The sequence below is a fragment of the Eleutherodactylus coqui genome, chromosome 7, assembly GCF_035609145.1.
Source record: "Eleutherodactylus coqui strain aEleCoq1 chromosome 7, aEleCoq1.hap1, whole genome shotgun sequence".
Classification (NCBI taxonomy): Eukaryota; Metazoa; Chordata; class Amphibia; order Anura; family Eleutherodactylidae; genus Eleutherodactylus; species Eleutherodactylus coqui.
This window is the reverse complement of record NC_089843.1, coordinates 80,872,108-80,893,377: the sequence shown is the minus strand read 5'-3', so window position 1 is coordinate 80,893,377 and position 21,270 is coordinate 80,872,108. Positions and strand designations below refer to the sequence as shown.

Below are 21,270 nucleotides of genomic sequence, written 5' to 3'. Positions count from 1 at the left end.
TAGCAGCAGCAGCAAGCACTCTCCCTAATCTCTAAGCGCAAATATGAACCCAATTCTTTTGAACAATGTTCTCCCATTGAATTCAATAGAGCCGGCAATACAGCCGGCTCCATTGAAAATAATGGGTTGCCGGCAAGTGCTGTGTTAAGTTTCTGGGAAGGGCTTCAAATATAAGCTCTTCTCTGAAAACCATCCTAAAAAATTGTAAAAAAAAAAAAAAAAAAACTCACCTCCCTGTAGCTGCCGGGGCTCAGCCGCGTTCAGTCGGCTCTTCTCCTGAATTGCTTTCAGTAGTATTCAGCAAGTATTCAGCAAGCGCTGTGACCAATCAGAGGCAGCCCATAGAGCAGGCTGCAGCAAAAAGGTGAGTATACATTTTTTTTTTATTTTTACACATTTTCAGGATGCTTTTCAGGCTCCATTGAATTCAATAGGCGAACATCGTTCTTCTCTGCCACAGCTGTTACAGCTGTGGCAGAGGAGAACGATCTTTAGTACATGTTCTCAATGGGATCGGCGCTGCTGCTGCCGCCGGCCCCATTGAGCGCATATATAGAACACCGATTTGCACAGAACGCACATAGGCGCGTTCTGCGAATCGTTGTCCTATGATTTATCGCACATCTGCATAAAAAACGGACATGCGCCAGCTCCCATTGCAATGCATTGGGTCTATATACCTGCAGATCGCAAGCGCGTCTGCAAATCGGACCAAAAAACGTCCGTGTGACCGAGGCCTGAAGGTTGCAGGTTCAATCCCCGCTTGGTTCAGGTAGCCGGCTCAAGGTTGACTCGGTCTTCCATCCTTCTGAGGTTGGTAAAATGAGCACCCAGCTTGGTGAGGAGTAAAGGATAAATGGGAAAGGTAATGGAAAACCACCTCGCAAAACCAGTCTGCCAAGAAAACGTCATGATGTGCCATCACCCTAGGAGTCAGTCATGACTCGGAGCTTGCACCAGGGGGCTTTACCTTACCATATTATACAGTTGTTTCTTTCTTTGCTTTCAACAGTTAGATTGCTCCTGCTGATCAGACTACAGGGGGTATTATGATGCCTTTCAGCTACGTGTTTAAATGAAATGCCGTTCCAAGCTATCTAGACACTTTCCCCCCCCCTGAATTTACTGTCCCTTAAAGGGGGTTGTCTGAATTAAGGAAACCCCTGTCAAAGGTTTCACCATGCATTAAAATAAAAAACAAGCAGCTACTCACCTCTCCCATTTGTCCTCTGCCACCAGCTCTCGTCTCCACTGATTGCAGGCAGCTGTGACGTCCCATAAACCTGCTGAGCAGCCAATGACAGAGCTCTGCCATGATTGCTGAGCACGGTCAGGAGTTTACTTAATTCAGACGACCCCTTTAAGAGAGTAGTATGAAATTAAAAACAGAGATCTGCTTGCTTTCTTTTCCCTTTAAACAGCGCCACTCTTGTCTATGAGCCGTGTCTGGTATGGCCGCTCAGCGCCATTCAAATAAAGACAGAGAATGTGCAATACCAGATGCAATCCATGGACAACATTAAAGCTGCTTCTGTAACAAAAACCCCTACACATTTATAAGAGACACTTATTTTATAATAGTTTTCTACTAACCCTTCCTCTACTTATAGGTACACTATCTGTATGGGCACATTGGAGATACAAGATGCTTATGGACAGCGCCTTGAAAAATGCAAAAATGTAAAACCTACGATCACATCGAAATACCAGAAGATTATTGGATATTGAGAAATATTTTTTGATTGCAGCATCTAGTTTTTATACCTTCAATTCTAGGCATTCCTCTGTTTTCATCGGTCCACATCATTTGTCCATTTTCTTCACTTTAGACTACAGTCTTGTGAATTCCTCTGTATTTTACATGAAGTTTGGAATTTATCTTACATTTATCATACCACTTTTTGGGTCCTTGGGGAAAAAAAAAAAGTATGGATGGATCGTGGTCAGCCCAGTGGTCATGCATAAAGGGAATCTGTAACCATGTTGCATTCTTCACTGAAAACCCTTTAACCCTTTGCAATCCAATTTTGGATTCAGGGTTTCCTAGTGGGTTTTCTCTCTCTGCCATTTCACAATGGCGTCATCTGCTGGCTACAGCCAGTACTGCAGTATGTAACATGCTGGAGAGGCCCCCGATTACAGAGCGGCCAGTAATCTACAGTAAGAATACTCTGCCGGACATCTTCAGACATCGAAGCTGTACAGCCTTCAATAAGAATATCTTTAGACGTCAGGCAGTGGATTGGAAAGGATTAAGGTAGTGACAGTGATACATCTGCTGAATGTATGTTGTGCAATAGTTTGAGAAACTTGCATTTAATTAGTAGCAGACACACACAGAACTAGTCCTGTATATTTATGAGCTACAGCCTAGCCACACCCACGCCAGCCTCCAGCCAATGATTAGCAGCTCTCTCACTATGCACAGTGATAAGCAGACAGCTGTCAATCAGTGGCAGGAGGGCGGGAAGGATGGGGGTGTAGCTACCCTGCAGCTCATGAAAAATTCAGGACTACTTTAAGTAGTCCTCTGTGTATGTGCTGCCACTGATAAAATGCAAGTTTCTCAAAAATTACTGCACAGATACCAGACATATCACTGCAATCAGTGACTGCCACTACCTTGTGCTGCTCTCAGAGAGGAGTGCAAAAAGATGGTGAAAGTCTGTTTAAAACTTACTGAAGATTATATATATGAAAACCGATCATGTGATCAGGGGTGGAGCATGTAGGTCATTCACTCATGATGAGCATCACCGTTATGTGATTAGGGGCGGAGCATGGCAGTTACGTCATCACAGGTTCTACATCTTCAGTGCTGTGCTGCTTCTGATCTCTGTTGTATGGGATGAACAATGTATGTAGCAGAGCTGTGTGTGAGACGTGGATGTAGCAGAGCTGTGTGGCATATTGTACCACCAGAAACACTGGTACTAGAATTTCCAAATAATTACTAGCATATATAACTGGCCAAATAAATAGCATTATCTTAAACTTTGTACTGCTATTGAGTGAGCCTTTTTTTAAATCAAAACTCTAGTAAAGTAAAACTTTTTGGCCGCTATGAGCAACAATTGCACTGCAGCTTTTTTATTAGAGCAGTTTTAGAGATAAAGGCTGAGCTATGAATGGTAGCTATGGACCAAAAAAAACAAACACAGTTTTTGATAAATGAGGCCCAGAATGTTTTAGTTGTATTTTTGTTGTAAAAACATGTTATTGACTGGAATTGTATGGGTGCTACTGCGGGTATTGTTGCTTACAGTATAGTCTGTCCATGGAATCTTGGCAGTAAAATGCTACTGTTCATATATAGGGTTTGCCTCAGTGTTGGGGCTTCTCTGGTACTCTACTGTACAATATTGTTGCTCAGTTGTTGGAGCTTTCGCAAAAATTGGCATAAAGTGCGATATTTCACTTCGTAAACATGGTAAAATTGAACTACAAAATACTTCAATGACCCAGTCTGAAATATGTAGGAAATTATTCATAAATCAATTAATGGTGTCCTGGGTAGAAAAATAAGCAACTGGATTTGGGTCAGGGCATATCCGTGAACAGAAAGGGGCGCTGTGGTAGGAAGCCCTAGGCATAAACAGATTACTTTAAAAAAAAAAAAAAAAAAAAATCGCTTTAACTCTTGATGCTCCATATGGAATAAATTGGTGTCAAGTTGAAGTGCAGGACTGTGAGGTTGTGCGATACAGGTTACCAATTTATCAATCCAAGAACAAACAACTCTTGACTCCACAAATGAAGGCAAAACATGTCACTTGGGCCAAGCAGTTTAAGCACTAGAGTTCCAAAGACTGGGAAAGAGTGTAATTCTCTGATGAGTCAGCGATGGAAACTATGGATGATCAGTGCTTGTAGGATATAGAGAAAGCTGGGAAATGAATTCCTAGAGGACTGTGTTGTCCAAAAAGTTAACACCTGGATATACTGGTGGTCTGGGATGTTGTCATCTCTTTTAAGGGTCTAGAATGTAGACATACAGATCAATGAGCGGTTTCCGGATGGGAACCTGCAAAAAGTGTGATGCACGTGTTTAATGATCCTGGACTCTATATGCTTCTATCGCCGGGCAATACCCCATGCATGAACCGGCTTGAACAAAAAAAGAAATGAATTAAGACTCACCGGTAATCCAGCTTCCTGGAAATCAACAAGAGCACCAGCTGAGAAGGTGTTTTACCTGTCCTATCAGGAGGAGTCAGTAGAGGGTCTGCTTTAAACCTCTGATTTTTAATGAACAGAAATCTACAGTTTACATAGGTTTGTAGAAAAAAAAGGGAGGGAACATTTAGGTACTATCATGGGGACTTCCATAAAACAGGATTACCACAGTCTAATTCGTCTTTTTTCCCCCACTCATCTCCATAACAGCACCACCTGAGAAGTACCAACGAAACAAAATTAGGAAGACCCTACTGTAGAAAGGACTGTGTGTGTCTAAAGGCCAGGTCTCCATTTATCCAAACATTTAGCCTATAATGTTTGGTAAAAGGTATGCAATTTTTTCCACAGCCGCTGTACGTATTTGATTAACAGAAGCGAAGACCTGTTCTCCCCATGGAGTAGACACAGCTCGGGTAGAATGGGCTTTAAGGCCCTCATGAATTGGGCAATCTTAGTTGGTGCGGTCATGGAGACAACTGGGGAAACAAAATTAACGCAGATGGTCTGTAAACAACAAAGCTGAAGGGAGCTCGTTATGAACAATCAGCATTGTAACCAACCAAATTTGGTTCCCTTTAAAACGTAGGTCCTAGACTATGCGCGAGTCTGCCTCAGTGTACTTCTATTAAGATTCAACAGCAAAATGTTTTTTGTACACATTGTAGAAATGTAGATACTGTCTAAATTATGTTTGTATTAAATGAATCTCATTATTGCGGTCCTTGTATGCTTTTTCACATGTAGCAAGATGCTCATTACAGGCGTGATCAGCATCCAAGGAGCATATATATGTTAAAGGCGTTGTCTTGATAAGATAGAAGTTCTGTTATAGCAATAGCATACAGCAATCATAGAGGGGAGAGGGTACCCTGGTTGAGACCACCACTACAGTACAGTGCTTCTAACAGTTGGCAGCTCTCACTTTGGCCATAGCCTTCCCTTAATTAATCCAGTCTTTCTCTGGTGAAATTGGTTACTTGCTAGGGGTACAAAGGTGCCAAAAACTTAGGTTAACTGTTAATCTGGGTATACAGGCAGGTAGGAACTATTAGGGGTTGATCCAGGGATTAGTCTGATTGCCATTATGGAGTCGGGAAGGAAGTTCCCCCCCAAAAGGGCTAATCGGCTTCTGCTCTTGGGGTTTTTTGCCTTCCTCTGGATCAACAACATAGGAGGATCAACAGGCTGGACTAGATGGACATTGTCTTCATTCGACCTTACAAACTATGTTATACACATTAGATAGAAGTGTTGATCAGCCAATCGCCTGATTCACAATTGTTGTGCAGACACAGCTCTACACTTTGTAATCCATGTTGGCCTTTACAGCTGTTGAAACTGGCCATATATGTTCAATGACAGCCGCCAAATGACCTTTCTTGGGATATTCTTTCAAAGAAAGATCTTTCGTGAACTAAAGGGATTTGTAAACGCAACAGATTTCTTTCCAGATGATTACAGAGCAAATGTGGCTGCCAGGAAGTTGCTGTAAGACGGTTCTTGTGTCATTCCTATCTGAAGCACAAACAGCTGAACATACATGAAAAAGTCTGTTGACGGTTGCTACACACACAAGACTGTCATTTTTGGTTGGATGTATGCTGCAAGCAAGCTAGGATTTCATTCAACACTCTTACATTTCTATTAGAAATAAATATTTCAGAGCAACTCAGTTTGGAACCAGTCTATAATTTATGTAAAAAAACATAAGACAAATCCTTAAGAAATTATTTTTTCACAGAAAATATCAACTGTACAAAAAAAAACAAAACAGAAAAAGCCCAACATCATATGTTATAAATAATACACACAAAAGGCAACAGAAAAAATGCTGAAACAACGTTAAATTATTACGTTTGCCAAATTGCAAGATGTAACAGGAGTCCAACCATTGGGACCCTAAAAATCACCAAAATGAACAAGCCACGATATTTCACCATTACACTTTTTACAGGTAGCAACACTCCAGTCCAGACGATGTATTTGGTACTTCAGCTCTGCCCCATTTACTTGAATCTAGCTAACTAGCAATGCCAGTTAGAACCCATGTAAGACTGGGGCTTTAGTATGGTAAAAGTACAACGGGGTCGTGGCACTGTGACAAATGTTGCTGTCCCTTCATTCTTTTGAACACTGGCGGTCCCAACAGTTGGACATCCACCATTCACACACTGAGGTTAAACCCCCACCCACCCCCCCTTCCGCCACCAACCTTAGGAAATGCCATCAACGTTAGATTTTAGAAACCTCCTTTAAAGATTAAAATACTGAAATTGAGTAGTTGCCCCAAAAACTACGCTCATCTGGTACCAGAGAACATTGACTGTACAGGTATCAATTGGAGGGCAAAAAATATGTACAATTTGAAAGGAAATAAAAGGAATAAGTAGCACTCAAAGTTTGGGCTTTCAGTAGAAGCAAATTTGGTTGCATTGGTTCCTTTTAGATGTTCAAAAATACCTAACCACTAAATAAAAAAAACCTTTAATATTTCAATAAACACTGTATATTTACAATGCAGTTACTAAGACGACGGTCATTTCGCGTAAACCTTGCGAAATCCAGAACCGGTCAGTGGAAGATGCCTCAACTATTCTTGAGAAACACTATTTCAAAAAGGAGATTACTGACCAAACAAATGGTGTTCCTCATGAGCGTATCTAAACGGTCAATCGCACATCACAAAGTGGGGTCCAGCAGCGGGGACCACCAATGATGTGCATTACAAGTTGCCATTTCTAGGCTTTCCGAACTTGATTGACTTCAGCAATCCCATCCCAACCAATTTGATCCGGTATGTGTTGGATACGATCATGTGGAAAATCCCTTTAAAAGGGATGTATGGGATTAGAAAAACATTGCTGCTTGCTTGAGTCTTGGATCCTTGTGCTGCGTTTAGTATTACAGCTCAGCTCCGTTCTTATGATCGGGGCTGCCTTGCAATACCGGACACAAGGCAGCCTTAAAAGTGAAGCAGTTTCTGGAAGGAAGCAAGACTTTTCAGACTGAGCAACTGTGAATCCAAACTGGTCACTGCACTTTATAAGTACAATTTAGTCATTACTCAACCTTAAAATGACCCTCTGGTTCTGACAATTTGGTAATAAGCCATAGACACTTGGATGGGGGGTGGGGTCTTAGCTTAAAGACAACCTGTCAACGAGACGGACCGAATACCTTTACAGCTGCGTCCTCACTGACTCCGTCATTTTTATTTGTCTTCTAGACTCCCACCCCTGCTTTCGACTGTAATGGCTCCTGTTACATGTGAAGCTCTCGCTAGTCTACTGTCAAATAATCGCTACCACATAGTGTCAATGGCTCATGACATGTTTGGTTGGCAGCAAATAGTGGATACTGCTCACTTGGCAGACCAGTGTTGCGCTCCATGTGTAAAAAGGGCCACTGTGGGCGAGGGGTGGGATTGAAAAAAAAAAACAAACAAAAAAAACCCCTAAAACTGGTGATCGAGTCAATTGGTGCATGGCTATAGAGAAGTAAGCAGCTTGTCAAAGGATCTGACAGGTCCCATTTGAAGGTTCAGTTGTCCAGGATTAGAAAAAGGCTCTATTTTTTTTTCTAAACAGCACCACTCTTCCGCATGGGTTGCATTTGGTATTGCAGCTCAAGTTTTTTCACTTTTTTCTAATCCATAACAACCCCCTAAAAAACCCTCTCCCCCTCCAATGTAATAATAAATTCCGCGTGTTGCTTCTACGACATGTGAGAACCAAAGGGGCACTCAAGAGTACATGTAACAGCTGTATTTGCAATTATATATTAGATATATTCTTTATTTTACACCAAAGAAGTCTGGTGATGGTCCATGACATAATGCTAGACAGGCAAGAGAGGTGAATTACGAAAGAGAAATGAACTATTTATAATCTTTTAACCCATATGTTACATATTTATACACTATATTGCAGGAACACTGAGGGGGGACTTCTTTGTACAGCCGTTAATCCAAATGTCTGAGGCTTCTACATACAACTAAATATGAAAAAAACACGTGTCCCATAAAATGATGCTAATATTGTAGATTCATTTACATGTCTAAGCACCTTTTCAAGAATTGACTTTTTACATGGAGTATTAAATTAGAATACAATACAAAAAACATGAATTTTATACAGGTTATTGGCGCTTTATTCTTTTAGCTGCCGTTTCGTCTGATGTCTGTTGACCTCGAGCCCTCGGTGTGGGTGGGCTGGCTTCCCTCCGCCTCTTTGTTCCACTTGGTTGTGGTGGGGTGGACCTGACAAAAATATTAAGAAAAGGTTTTAAAAAGTTCCTTACGTTTTGCATTATAATAATGGCTTAGTCTCCGACAACCATCCGATCAGAGGGCTTCGGCTAACAGGTCATGACTTTTGCTATATTTACAGTTGGGTCCAGAAGTATTTGGGCAGTGACACGATTTTGATAATTTTGTCTTGGGGCATCAACACTATGGATGTGAAACAAAGCCTTTAGATATATGATTGAAGTGTAGACTTTCAGCATTAATTCAACCCTTTAGTGACCACCCATACGTGTTTTCACGTCCTGGATGTCAGCTTCAATCTACAGGGCCATAAAAACATGCTGGTCATGTAGGCTAAAGGTAGCCCAGAGACTGGAAATTAAACGGTGGGTGGGTGGGGGGCACGGTATGTGGTCCCTGGTCACGTGATCACTGTTATGGATAATGGGGATTGTGTAAAAGTTAAAAAAAAAAAAAAAAAAAAAAAAAGTTTAAATTTCACCTCCCCTCATGGATCAGATATTTTTAAGGAACCGGTTTTTTTCCTGCACAAGTGAGCAATGGGACCTGGAATTCATTCAGTTTTGCCCTGAAAGCCAATGGATATTCCCTCCATTACAGGCCTAGCCACGGTTCCTATTAGTAGATTGGGGCTACAATGGGGGTATTGCTGAACACAAAACTAGTGCTATAAAATTTAGGGTGCGTCTCCCTAGTTTTTCCTGCTTGAAACAAAAGGAAAACGGTCATGAAAGTGACATTTATGAAAAAACATTTTTATTTATGTTTATTTAAAGTTTTATTTATTTTTCACATGCTTTATAATAATTTTTTCAAAAAACTAAGGTGTCAGATTGCTAAGTATACACCTACATAAATGAGCTAAGGGGTTTAGATTTCAAAATGGGGTCACTTGTGTGGGGCATTCTATCGTTTTGGCACCTTGCGGCCTGGAATTTTTTCAGTTGTGCCCTGAAAGCCAAAGGCTGTTCCCTCCATTACAGGCCTAGCCATGTGTCCAGTAAGCAGATTGGGGCTACAATTGGTATGATTCTGAACACAGGGAAAACAGTGGTATCCACTATGGGGTACAAGTCCTCGTTTATATGTGTGCCGTACAAAAAAAAAGCGTTTTTAAAATGACACAATTGCCAAAAAAAAGAAAATAGTCATCTTTTCCTTCTGCTTTGCTTTGATTCATTCAAAAACTGTGGGGTCAAAATACGCAGTACACCCCTAGATGAATCTGTTAAGGGGTCTAGTTTTCAAAATGGGTCATCTGTGGGGATTCTATTTTGGCAGCTCAAAGGCTCTACAAGTGTGCAATGAGGCCTAAAACACCTTAAAGCAAAATGTCTGTTCTGAAAGCCACCGGCTGCTCCTTTTATTTGGGCCCCGTTGTGCATATGGAGATAAGATTAGGGCAACAATGTGTATGTTTCTGAACACAAGACAAACAGGGGGATCCATTTTGGGGTGCAAATCCTCATTTGCATGTGCACTGTAGAAAAAAAATCCAGTCTTTAAAATTCTATATTAGCAAAAATATTTTTAAAAAATTATCTTTACTCCTCTAAATTGCATCAACTCCTGAAAAAAAAACAACAAAACATGTGGGGTCAAAATACTCATGACACTCCGCAGTGAATATATTAAGGGGTGTATTTTTAAAATGGGGTATCCATCATCCTGACAGATATGAGCCTCTGCTTGGTGGAGGAGTAGAAAATGTTCCTCAAAAGGTTAATAAGTAATGTTAAATTTGTACGTTTCCTAAATAGTTTGAAAAAAACCAACAAAAAAAAAAAACTAAAAGTTTTTCCAATGTGCTTCCATAATAAAGTAAACAGAAGGAAATATAAATCTTATCAAAAATGTGTACAGCATGTTTTCACATATTTTACATATTGCAGTTGAAAATGTAAAAAAATTATACTTTTTTCAAAACTTTTCCAATTTTGGTGCGTTGAATAAACACAAATTCTATTGTCTATTTTTACCACCTAAATGAAGTACAATATGTGGCAAAAAAACCACTTGGGTATGCAAAGCCTTTACAGAGTTATTCTATGTTAAAGTGACACATGCCAGATTTCCAAAATTTGGCCTGGTCATTAAGGCGTAAACAGGCTTGGTCACCAAGGGGTTAATGACACCCACTTTTTTTTCATAGTCCCTTTATTTTCACATACTGAAAAGTAAGCGGATAAACTAATAATTCTAAGGATTATGTTTTTGATACATGGATGCAACTGCTATGCAGTCAATGAGGGCTTCCAGTCTGCAACGCTTCAACATCATGAATTATTGAGTTTCCTCCCTTGAGATGCTTTACCAGGACTTTGAAAGCAAAGAGACCCACCAAGAAGCAGCAACTTCAGTAGTTTAGTCTTCATCAATTTCTTTGCCTTAGGTTGCTTTCGTGGTTTGTTCAGGGTCATTATGCATTCATACTGTAAAGCGCTGTCCTATCATTTTTGCAGCATTATACTGAGCAGTCACTCCAGGTCTATACACTTCAGAATGGACAATCATCCACTTTAGTTCTCTTACACTTCCATGACTCTGATCCCATTCAGATCACCTAATCACATGTACAGTAATGTGGTTTAACCACACGATATGCAGCAACAATACAAATAAAAATTTTCTTTGGTACCAAATTTCAGACGCTCACCGATTCTTTGTCGTCTTGCCAGCTTTTAATTCTGGTGATACTACTTTAGGCCGTCTCCGGGCTGAGGAAGTTTTTTCAGGACTGCTTAACTTGGATGCTGCTCGAGTTGTTGGCTTGTGCGGCAATTTCCTACAATTTGCACAGAAGTATTACATAAGTTTGTTTAGAACTTTTTATAAACCATGACAACAATATGTATTATCTAGATGTCATCTTTGGACAGGCATCTGTGATTGAGGGAATTTAGCTTTGATACCTCTGTGCTTCTAAACGGGAAGCTGCTCGGGTTGTGGCTCCGTGTTGACCGCCTTCCTCATCTTCACTATCCTCCTCTTCTCCACTCTCGCTTTCATCCTCCTCAATACTTTCAGACTTCTTGCGCTTTTTTTCTGGTTCCGAACATTCTGCAGTAATAATGTAAATATGTTATATTATATCATATAGAGAATCCTTATATTCCAACATGCCACACGAAGATGGACCACGTGCCAAGTACACCTTGAGGCCAATGGGGTGGCCTCTGGTCCGATGTTACAGCTCACGAGATTCATCCTCACACACAATTATTTCTCTGCAACTCATCGGAATCCTAAACACATCAAAAAGTCCATAGTCTACAGCCAGACCATCAGATACAACCGGATCTGCTCCAACCCAAAAGACAGAGAGGAACATTTATATAATCTTAGAAGGACATTTTTAAAAATCGGGGCTACCATCCAAGCTCATTTGATGACCAAATCACCAGAGCCACCAGGATACCCAGAAATCAACTACTCCAATACAAGGAGAAGGAAAGAAACAATCGTGTGCCTCTAGTAGTGACCTACAATCCACAGCTAGAGGTACTAAGGAAAACCACCAAACTCCATCATACCTTACACAAGGATGACCATCTGAAAACCATATTCCCAGACCCTCCCCTTCTGTGTTACAAACAACTTCCAAATTTGTAATGCGAGGAGCTGCAAGACCTGCTCACATGTACTGACAGCGGACAGGATACGGATCCCCAACACACAGCAGGACTATAAGATCCCAGGGACATTCACATGTTCCACATCTGATGTTATGTACCTGATCAGGTATAGTTAATGTTCTGTTGGGGGGTTTTATGTTGGAGAAACAGGACAAAAATTTAAAGCGAGGATGAGGTCTCATCGCCACACGATTAAACAGAAGACAGAGTTACCTGTGGCGGAGCATTTTTCTAGTCACGGACACAACGTATGCAAGTTACTATATTAAAAGGCATCTTCAAATCTTTACGTCATGTAAATATTTGGGAGCACAAGTTTATAACTATCTTTGACCCTAAACAAAGGCCTACATTTTTCAAGAGGGTTCATACATGACTGGGGAGTATGAGAAATCTATAGCAGAGATAACACGCTGGCCTCGTGACCCTCTAATACCAATTTAGGGACCATAAAACTTTCACATCCCTTATCAGTGAACTAATTAAGTATTTACTCCTCATCCTGTTCAGGTATTGTTTTAAGTGCAAATTAATCACACCATGTATGTGCCTTTTCATGTGTATGTGTCTTCGAATCTATTCCATTATGCCTGAGGAAAGACCCCACTCGGGTTCAAGAGCTCGCTATGAAATCATGTTTTTTTTGTTAGTCATTAAAAGGTATCATATCTACAAGATTACTTGGTTTCTCTTGCCGAGAAGAATCGCAGAGATACTAAAAAAAAAAATGGTCGAGAAGAGCAAGATACAACAAATCAGATCATGGCAGTGACAATTTTACTAGAATTGTTTTCCAGGGCTTAAACTAAGGATAAGCCATTAGAGTTTGAATGTGGGGGCAACATCCCCAGGATCCAATAAATCAGCAGAATGAAGCTGCCAGGTACACCTCTTCATCATTTACACAAGCATAGTGGCTCATTCCCTTCATTCTGCTAATCAAAGGTTCCAGAGGTCGGACCCCACCAAACTACCAAGGCCCTTCTTAGTACTTTTAACAAAATTCATAGTATAGGTGAATAAAATAAACTTTGTAATATGTCTGTCTAATCAAAGGAAAAAATGCTTCATTTCATGATGCCAATAGAAGTCTATGGGGAGGAGGGAGCAGGAGCTGAATGTAAGAAAAGCAGAGAAACAAATAGATTCTGCTGCAGTTTAAACTGATTTTTTTTTACTATCTAACAGCCATGGGAATCAAATTAAAACTGCTCAGTTTTTCTCTGTAGTGTATTCTATGCTTCTGCTGCTTCTCTGTATATGAGAAATGGTTATGAGGAGAAGAATCAATTATTTATGTGTGCATTGCATAGGAAACATTATACCAGCAGTCTCCACCTACCAGTTCAAAGAAGACTGAAAATTAGACAGGTGAAACCAGAAAATTCAAGCAAAGTAGTATCAAGGACTATACTTAGTAGAGTCGCTGCACTAAGACAACCACAGGGCATCATAAGGGGTCCATGACTCATGATTCCCTCTTCTCTATAAGCCAGAGCACAGAGGTGCTAAGTAGTTCTGGCACCCCAGCCTGATCAACATGTACATAAATAGCAATACTTTCCCTGACAATAGCAGCTGATTGATGGGGTTTTCATAAGCCGGACCCAATGGCGATCAGCTTGATTCCTAAAAGTACTCATCATGGTGACAACTAGGAGTTGCAGAAAAAAAAAAAACAAAGACTTGGATCTTTTACCTGTCTCAGAACTTGGTGAACGTTTTTTTTTCCTTCCTCTTCTGGACACAGGCTCTGGAGTTTTGTCTGAACTGTTCTCCTAAAAGATGACAGCACGTTAGAATTCATGTCCATCATCATTATTTTGTCATTAACACAAACACATTAATGTGTCTTACCTCTGATTGTTTCACTTCGCTTTCACTTTTCTTCGGACCAGGAGCACCTAAGAAAAGGAAACATTAGTCATGTTTAAGATAAAAAGTGAAAACAGCCTAAAGGATAGATATTCAGTTGAGCTAAATGAACCATTGTGCAACTTTCTTTGCAATATCCAGGTCAGATCCACAGCACTACATGGCCAAATGTACGCAGGGCACCCCGCACACATCCAACACGTGCTCGTTTAACTTCTCTTCCACATCGTCCAGTCATCACAAAACTACTGGAGGATGCCCCTTGACCTCTGTAGGGACAGGAGTGCTTAACCCCTTAAGGACCAAGCATGGTAAATTTACAGGCGCTTGGTCCTGGGCAGTAATCCTGGCCGATAGTATAAATACAGCATGGGATTAAAGCTTCTGCAATCAAGCAGTCAGCTGAGGACCTGGAGGAGAATGGAAAAGCTGTTTTTAACCGCTTCTGCCTTCTCCTTTCCAGGCCACATAGCACTCAATGAGGTTACATACCTTTATTCCCATTGTCATTATTTGCAGATGTAGATTTTTCCTGAAGAAACAAGAAAGCAATGAGAATAAATTATGAGAATAAAAGGGAGTGAAGAATAGTTAATAGATAAATAAGTTTATACAATGAAAAAAAAAAGTATAAATTAATAAGTGCAGAAGTGGTTTCTGTATTTTCCTATTGCGATCCTCCCATACAAAACTGCAGGTAGCAGAGAACGTGATTTTTAAAGGTCGCAATCACAGAAGGTTTTTAGCACAAATTGCTATTTTATCCCTTTTCTTATTACACTACAGCATACCCTGCTTTTGTGGCACAGTATAAATAAAGGAATGGAAAGTGGTCGCTTCTCCTGGCATAATCTTTCCATGCCTATTCTCATTTGTTTCCCTTGAATCTGTACTATTAAAAGCGGTGTACAACGTTGCAGCCATTTTTATTATGCCAATGCATGGAAAATAAAGTAACTTGGTAAAAAAAAGTCGAAACTAAAAATGATGTGTCTACAGCACCTCTGCAGACCTGTATGTCTCTGTGGCAACAGACAACAAACCAAGTGCAGCCAGAGACAGCAGTTATATATTTATTTCATCTGTTCCCTACTTCTTGCTAATGTGCCGAAACACATAAGAATCCGACTACACAGGACTTATCTGCAGTCTATTACCATGGTGACAACTAGGCCTGCACAGGAGCTGTAGACACAGGATGATAGCAAACTCATAATTAAGACTATTTGCATATGCAAAAAATGGGGGCAATGAATAAAACTTGGTTGTAAAGGTGAACAAGGCCTAAAAAATAGGTATTTCCATACCAACGAAACAAACTCAGTGGCCAGTTGTGTCTGGAATTGCAGAAATATCAAACTGACTGCTATGTTGTTTCAGTAATTCCCACTTACTTCTATGGCAGTTATGGAAAAAACATAGAACACTCAAGTTTGGCTATTTCCATGTTTCCAGCCACTGGTGGGTGTGGAAGCGAGCCAGGGGGACCCCTGTTCTGGAAATAGGTGTGGGTCCCAGGAGGTGGGACTTGCGTCTATCAGACATTTATGACATATCCTGTCTTGAAATGGGAAAACCCTTTCAGGTGTAATCTACTATAAAAAGGACAAAAAGTAAAAAAATAAATAAAATAAAAAAAACTCTACACTTAGCCGTTCAAATATTTGCTCCAGCATTTTCATTACAACAAATTTTCATACAGCCGCAGTAATTTGGTTATAGGATTTTTGTTACTTACCGTAACTCGTCCGTGTCATTGGAGAACCCAGTAAGACCTTGGAACATTCCAAAGCGGTTTCCAAGAGGGGGGTGAATGAAAATAAAAAAGCGAGTATGATCAGTATCCCATTGCTCATGGGTCCGAGTAACTAGTAGGCCCAGCTGAGAATTCAAGGAAATGCACTTCAAAGAACTGAGAAGAAAAAGGGGTGAGGCCCGGGCAAAAGACCTTATCACAAGGAAAGCCAAAATACTTGCCACATCATCTGTCGACCAGGAAGTGTCTAGCATTCTAATGGAGGGGCACCTACCAGTAAGCGCGGTACCCCTGCTTTTCTACAAGCACCAGAAGATAGGAGCACAGCACTATGGGATAGGAGGCAGGATAAATGCCCTGTGCTGGCAAACCATTGAAATGTATGGCGTCATCCCTCTTTGCCAGCAGTAAAAAAGCAAAACAAAATTATGGCTAAAAACCATGCTGAAAATTAACCTCGCTCTTGACTTTTCAAGGGGCGATGGTCCACCCTCTGGGCAGGCCTGATAGTGTAAAAAAGCATTGGAGTCTGAGTCTTCGACCTGGCTGTCCCAATATGGGTGTCTTCCTTTGATTGCCTACATAGGCCAATGTTGCAGTGACCTTCAATGTGGCAAACTTGATTAATAACAGCGTTCATGAGGAGACTGAAGAGGTTATCCCTTGATCATACATTAGTGTGCAAGAACGACAAGCATCTGTAGCGAAGAGAATTATGCAGGAATAGGCAATCTAATACCAGCCTTTGCAGAAACAGAAAGGGTGTTGTGGGGGGTGCAGAATGTGCAACTACATGCCTGTTAAAAACTCTGAATAATGCGTGCACAGCAGCTCTCCGATGCTCTATAAATGGGTGGGTGCATCCGATACAGTGGCCAGAAGAGGAAATCACTCCTCTATTGAAAGGGATGCTGTGAATGATTAACACAAGTGCTGATTGCTGAATGTGATGAGTAGGAAGAGAGGGCAAATCACACCAAGCAAACGGATCTACAGAAGGATAGAGGATGTTCTATCCTTGTACCCAGAGAAGCCTGAGTAAGTACTATTTGGAGGACACCCGCCTAGAAGTACAATATTATCAGAAATAGTTTGCTTGGATATAAAGTTCAGCTCCCAGCTGTCATGCTGCATGGCGTGGGCCACGGTGATCCCCAGAGTGCTCAGATTCAAGTGCAGTAATAATCTGCTCGCGGGAGGAAAAAAAAATGTTACAATGATGTTGTCAATGACTGTACATAATCTGCCCAGAGGGGGCGACCAGCCGACAACTGACTACTCTGTCTTTGGGAAGAACAAACATGGCACAACGCCCCTCCAAGCAACGTTATGCGATATATGGACCCAATGGGAAGAACAAACACGGCACAACGCCCCTCCAAGCAACGTTATGCGATATATTAATTCAATACGCTAATTAAATCAATTAAATCAATGCAGCGACAGACCAACAGGTTTCTCAGAAGGAAATATGAGCTGTTGGCAACTAAGCAAAAACTGGGTAGCCTTGTAGTAAAAATATACTGTGGAAGACAGCACTCATGCTTCCTGCAGAATAGTGTGAATGTGCGCTCGGTGTATGCACCCTTCCACCGGAAAGAGGAGAGGAAAGCTGTAGCCCAAATGCCTAGGATTCAGAGTTAAGCAACATATAATAATCTCATCCAAGAAGGTAATGATGCTCGCCGGCATTGTGCGAGAATGCAAGTCAGAGTCTAGCAGAGGCAGTGATTTGTCCCATGGAAGACAATAATATGGATGGCCAATGCCCATAATCAGTGCAGACAGCAGAGATATGAAGATTCCTCCCTGGAGGGATAAAGACTACCTGATATCACTGTGTAATCGTGTTTGGTACAGAGTCCAGCAGTAATATATTTATTCCCCTTATGGACCGTGTAGATGAGGCAGTGCTACGCCAGTCTTCAGTGTAATATGGCGAATACAGAGCCTAGCCAATTATCAGAATCCCCGCGGTATCAGGAGTACCAGTGTGTTATAAACACGGGCAAGGAAGGGAACCAGAAACGTTTAAACACTGCATAATTATTTTATATGTAACAACTGGTAAAGACACCACTCCTCCTTCATAAAAGGGAGAATGAGGCAATAAACCCTGTTTGAGGGCTTCACAAGACCTTGATGGAGGAAGATATGGGGAAAGTTCTAAGGAGAGAGCTTACCTACGTCCAGCGCAGAAAAGGAGTCTGGAGTGCCGCTATAGCCTGGTGTTGCTGCCTCCGTAAACACAAAAAATGGGAAACATAAGGCTCTTGAGCCCCCAATGTCCACTTTGTGGCAGGGGACCGGGACCATGTTAAGGAACAGCTATCCGTGCAGGTGTCGCTGTGGGCAAAAAGATTGGGACTGATAAACCTGGCAGCCACAATGTCCAACAAAAGGAAGCACCCACTGGGGTAGTAACTCCTGCCTTAGTAAGTTATGAAGCCCCAGCAGTGCGCCCGCTGGAAGTCCTGCGACCCCACACAGCACCTCCCACCAGAAGCCGTACCCACCGCTAGTGAAGGCCTGAAAGCCAGGACCTAAATCAGGAGCCCGACCGGCAAAGGGGATCGGAGGCACTGGAATGAAGCCGACCGATTAGAGCAACATGTGGCATTGTAGGGAGGAGGGCTCTACCTCCCTTTTCTCCTGTTAGCAGAGTGCAGCGCCACAGGACATACAAAAGCCTGGGTGCTGACAACACACGTAGCTTGGTCAGGGAACTTAACCCTTTGCAATCCAATTTTGGATTCAGTGTTTCTTAGGTGTCTCTCTTTCTGCCATTATACAATAGCGCCATCTGCAGGCTAGTGCCAGTACTGCAGTATGGAACACGCTGGAGAGGCCCTTGACAGCAGAGCAGCCAGTAATCTACAGTAGGAATACCCTGCCGGACATCTTCCGACATCGGAGCTGTACAGCCTTCAATCAGAATATCTTTAGACGTCAGACAGTGGATTGGAAAGGGTTAACACAAAGATGGGGTTGAGGATGACCTAGGAGATCTCACTAGGGAGCAGGGCACCAAATACAATATAGTGAGAGCGTTGGGCACCAAATGGAGAGCCATGTTACCTGGAGCGTGAAAGCCTGGGGTAGCAGCAGAGGGTGGAAGGAGAAACAAAGAAGCTCAGGAACTCCTCGAGCAGGTAGAAGGGAAGAAGTGAGGCCACCTGCATGTGTCGAGGGTGAAAGACAACCAAGGCGAGGTGGGCGTCATACTTATCTTATCCCATTTACTCATCTCATCTTCACTTGGGTTTCCCCCGAGAACCAGCAGGGTCACCCCTTCAGCTACTGTCACTTAGTGGTGAGAGGACGCTGGATGAGGCAGAAGCAGTCAGGTGACCCCATGGCTAGTGGGAATCCGTTGTGGCTGCTCTATTCCACTTTTTCTTTTTGGAGGAGGTAGTAGCAGCGTGTCAGATACAGCACTGTTTGCCCTCCTCATTTAGGGACAAATCAGGGAAGTCAACTTATTCCCGATTCCGACCTAAAGGAGTAAAGGAAAAATAACAAAAGAGAAGACCTGCAGAGCAGGGAGGTCTGTCTCCTACAGACACTAATCTAAAACGGATTTAGCTCTGTGTCTGCAGGGGAAGCATAGCTGGTGGAATGAACTAACACTCTTTTGCACTCAGTATCCACCTCCTAGTGGTAGCAGTTATACCAAAGGTCTGTCTTGCAGTGTGTTTCCCAATGACACAGACGAGAGGAAAAAAAACAAACAAAAAAAAAAACGAACCACAAACAGAATTGACTATTTTATGAAACTATAGTTGCAATACGTACATCTAGGGGGTGCTGCGCTTCTGAAGACTCCTTCTTGGCTGCTTCTTCTATGACAGAACAGCACAAACACATGAGGACCACTCAGTGAATAGAACATAGCAGGATAAACGGACAAGGTGGAGCACACTTACCAGCCGCCGCCGCTGCTGCCGCCAAAGCTAAAAGAGTACGCCTCTTTGGGGGCCTGCCCCTCTTTCTCTTTTCAGGTTGCGGTTTAGACTCAGATTCCTAAAAGTATAGAAGAAAAATAAATCTCATAGCACATGTAGTAAAATACAGGAAATAAAGAGTTTATAAAAAGGTAAAAATGGCTTACCACTTTGTCGGTTTTTGGATCTGGTTCAGTTCTTTCCGTTTCACACTTTTCTTTTCGAGCTTTATCATCAATTTTTTTGATAAGGTCATTATCTGTGTTATGAAGCAAGCACAAAACTAGATTTATACCAGTTACGATCCTAAATAGCACTTACAGGTCCTTCAATACCTCACCGTAGTCTTCATAGCAGAGTTTGTACTAACCTTCTCGCTCTGTAACGCTTTCAGGTTCTTCTGTTCTATCCATCTTTGCTGAAAGAGATTCATCTTTGTCATCATGGGTCTGGTCCTAAAATATTAAAAGCATTAAATTGAAAAATAGGTGCAGTGGTCAAATATTTTAGAAGGGGTCATTCCGAAATATTCCTCTGGATAGATCATCAATATTGAACATCGGAGATCCGCCACTTGGGATCCTCACCATCCTCACTGTCAGAGCAGCCGAGACGGAAGTGTAATAAAAGGCATCGCCCCCACTGATTTCAATGGGAGCGAAGCGCTCTATTTCACTTCTGGCTCTGATCTTCAGACAAATGTCCGGCTAGGCTGATCTGACAGCAGGCTAGAGTATCAGCTCATTGGCAGAAATCCCGAGGATAGGTCAACAGTAGCGAATTCAAAGAAAAGCTCTATAAGGATGCGGGCTATCAATAGGAAAAATGGAAAATGGGTGGCAATAGAGGAATACCATAGGGTGCTTTTACAAGCACAGATTTCTGTCTATTCAGATCTATCAATCTAAAGTGATCTGCATAAATGGCTGATACCTTCTAAACTACATAAATGGTCACTGCACTTTGAGACAATCTGTGTTAATACGATAGTCAATGTTGTAATTAGCAAAAAAATTCTGTCATTTTGGGTTAATAAAGAGAAGAAACTTTCTACAGTGCTGATCCACTAGAGGTCTCCTAATTTACTGTCCACTGCTTATTGTCAAGTAATAAACATCTCCAATAACAGAAATAAGTTGAAGAACAGGAAGTGGAGGACAGTGTTGTCACATGCTGCCCATAGAAGTCTATGGAGAGGGAAGGAGGGAGACAGAAGTAGAGACTAGCAGACAGTGCTGCAGCTAACTGGTAAGTGATTTACAGCTACTGGAATCACATCTAGACTAATCAATACTTCTCTAGTGGACTTCCCAGATGGTGTTATTTGTGTGGAAGACCTTAAGCGAATTAGAGAACAGAATCTGCAGCTTTTTCTGTCTACTTGAAGACATAGCAGCATGCTCCACCCACCAGTTCAGAGGGAATTGAAAATTAGAGATGTAGTCAGCAAAGGTGAAAACTTGTGATAAACTCAAGTCATATAATGGCCAGAAATAGTGTTATACCTCAGGTATTCACACGGCAACTTATTCCAAAAGTCATCTAGAGATGCAGGCACGCTGTGTAGCTACCTATACAGTAACAATAGCTGTGGGCTGAACACTTGTTTACCTA

The 21,270-nt window shown here is 41.7% G+C and overlaps 1 protein-coding gene across 4 annotated transcripts in view; it reads right to left on the bottom strand.

The window, feature by feature from the left end:
* Nucleotides 1–5,848: 5,848 nt before the first annotated feature.
* Nucleotides 5,849–21,270, bottom strand: part of BOD1L1 (biorientation of chromosomes in cell division 1 like 1) — a 57,780-nt gene continuing 42,358 nt past the window's right edge. For all 4 annotated transcript variants that reach the window (XM_066573268.1, XM_066573269.1, XM_066573270.1 and 1 more), the window contains 10 exons: nucleotides 20,027–20,111; nucleotides 19,824–19,915; nucleotides 19,639–19,735; nucleotides 19,508–19,554; nucleotides 14,449–14,488; nucleotides 13,939–13,985; nucleotides 13,781–13,859; nucleotides 11,359–11,506; nucleotides 11,103–11,231; nucleotides 5,849–8,437 (listed from right to left, as the gene is read on the bottom strand). In XM_066573268.1, coding sequence (XP_066429365.1) covers nucleotides 8,317–8,437; nucleotides 11,103–11,231; nucleotides 11,359–11,506; nucleotides 13,781–13,859; nucleotides 13,939–13,985; nucleotides 14,449–14,488; nucleotides 19,508–19,554; nucleotides 19,639–19,735; nucleotides 19,824–19,915; nucleotides 20,027–20,111 — 885 coding nt within the window. In that variant the 3' untranslated portion in view covers nucleotides 5,849–8,316. The remainder of the gene's footprint in view (nucleotides 8,438–11,102; nucleotides 11,232–11,358; nucleotides 11,507–13,780; nucleotides 13,860–13,938; nucleotides 13,986–14,448; nucleotides 14,489–19,507; nucleotides 19,555–19,638; nucleotides 19,736–19,823; nucleotides 19,916–20,026; nucleotides 20,112–21,270) is intronic.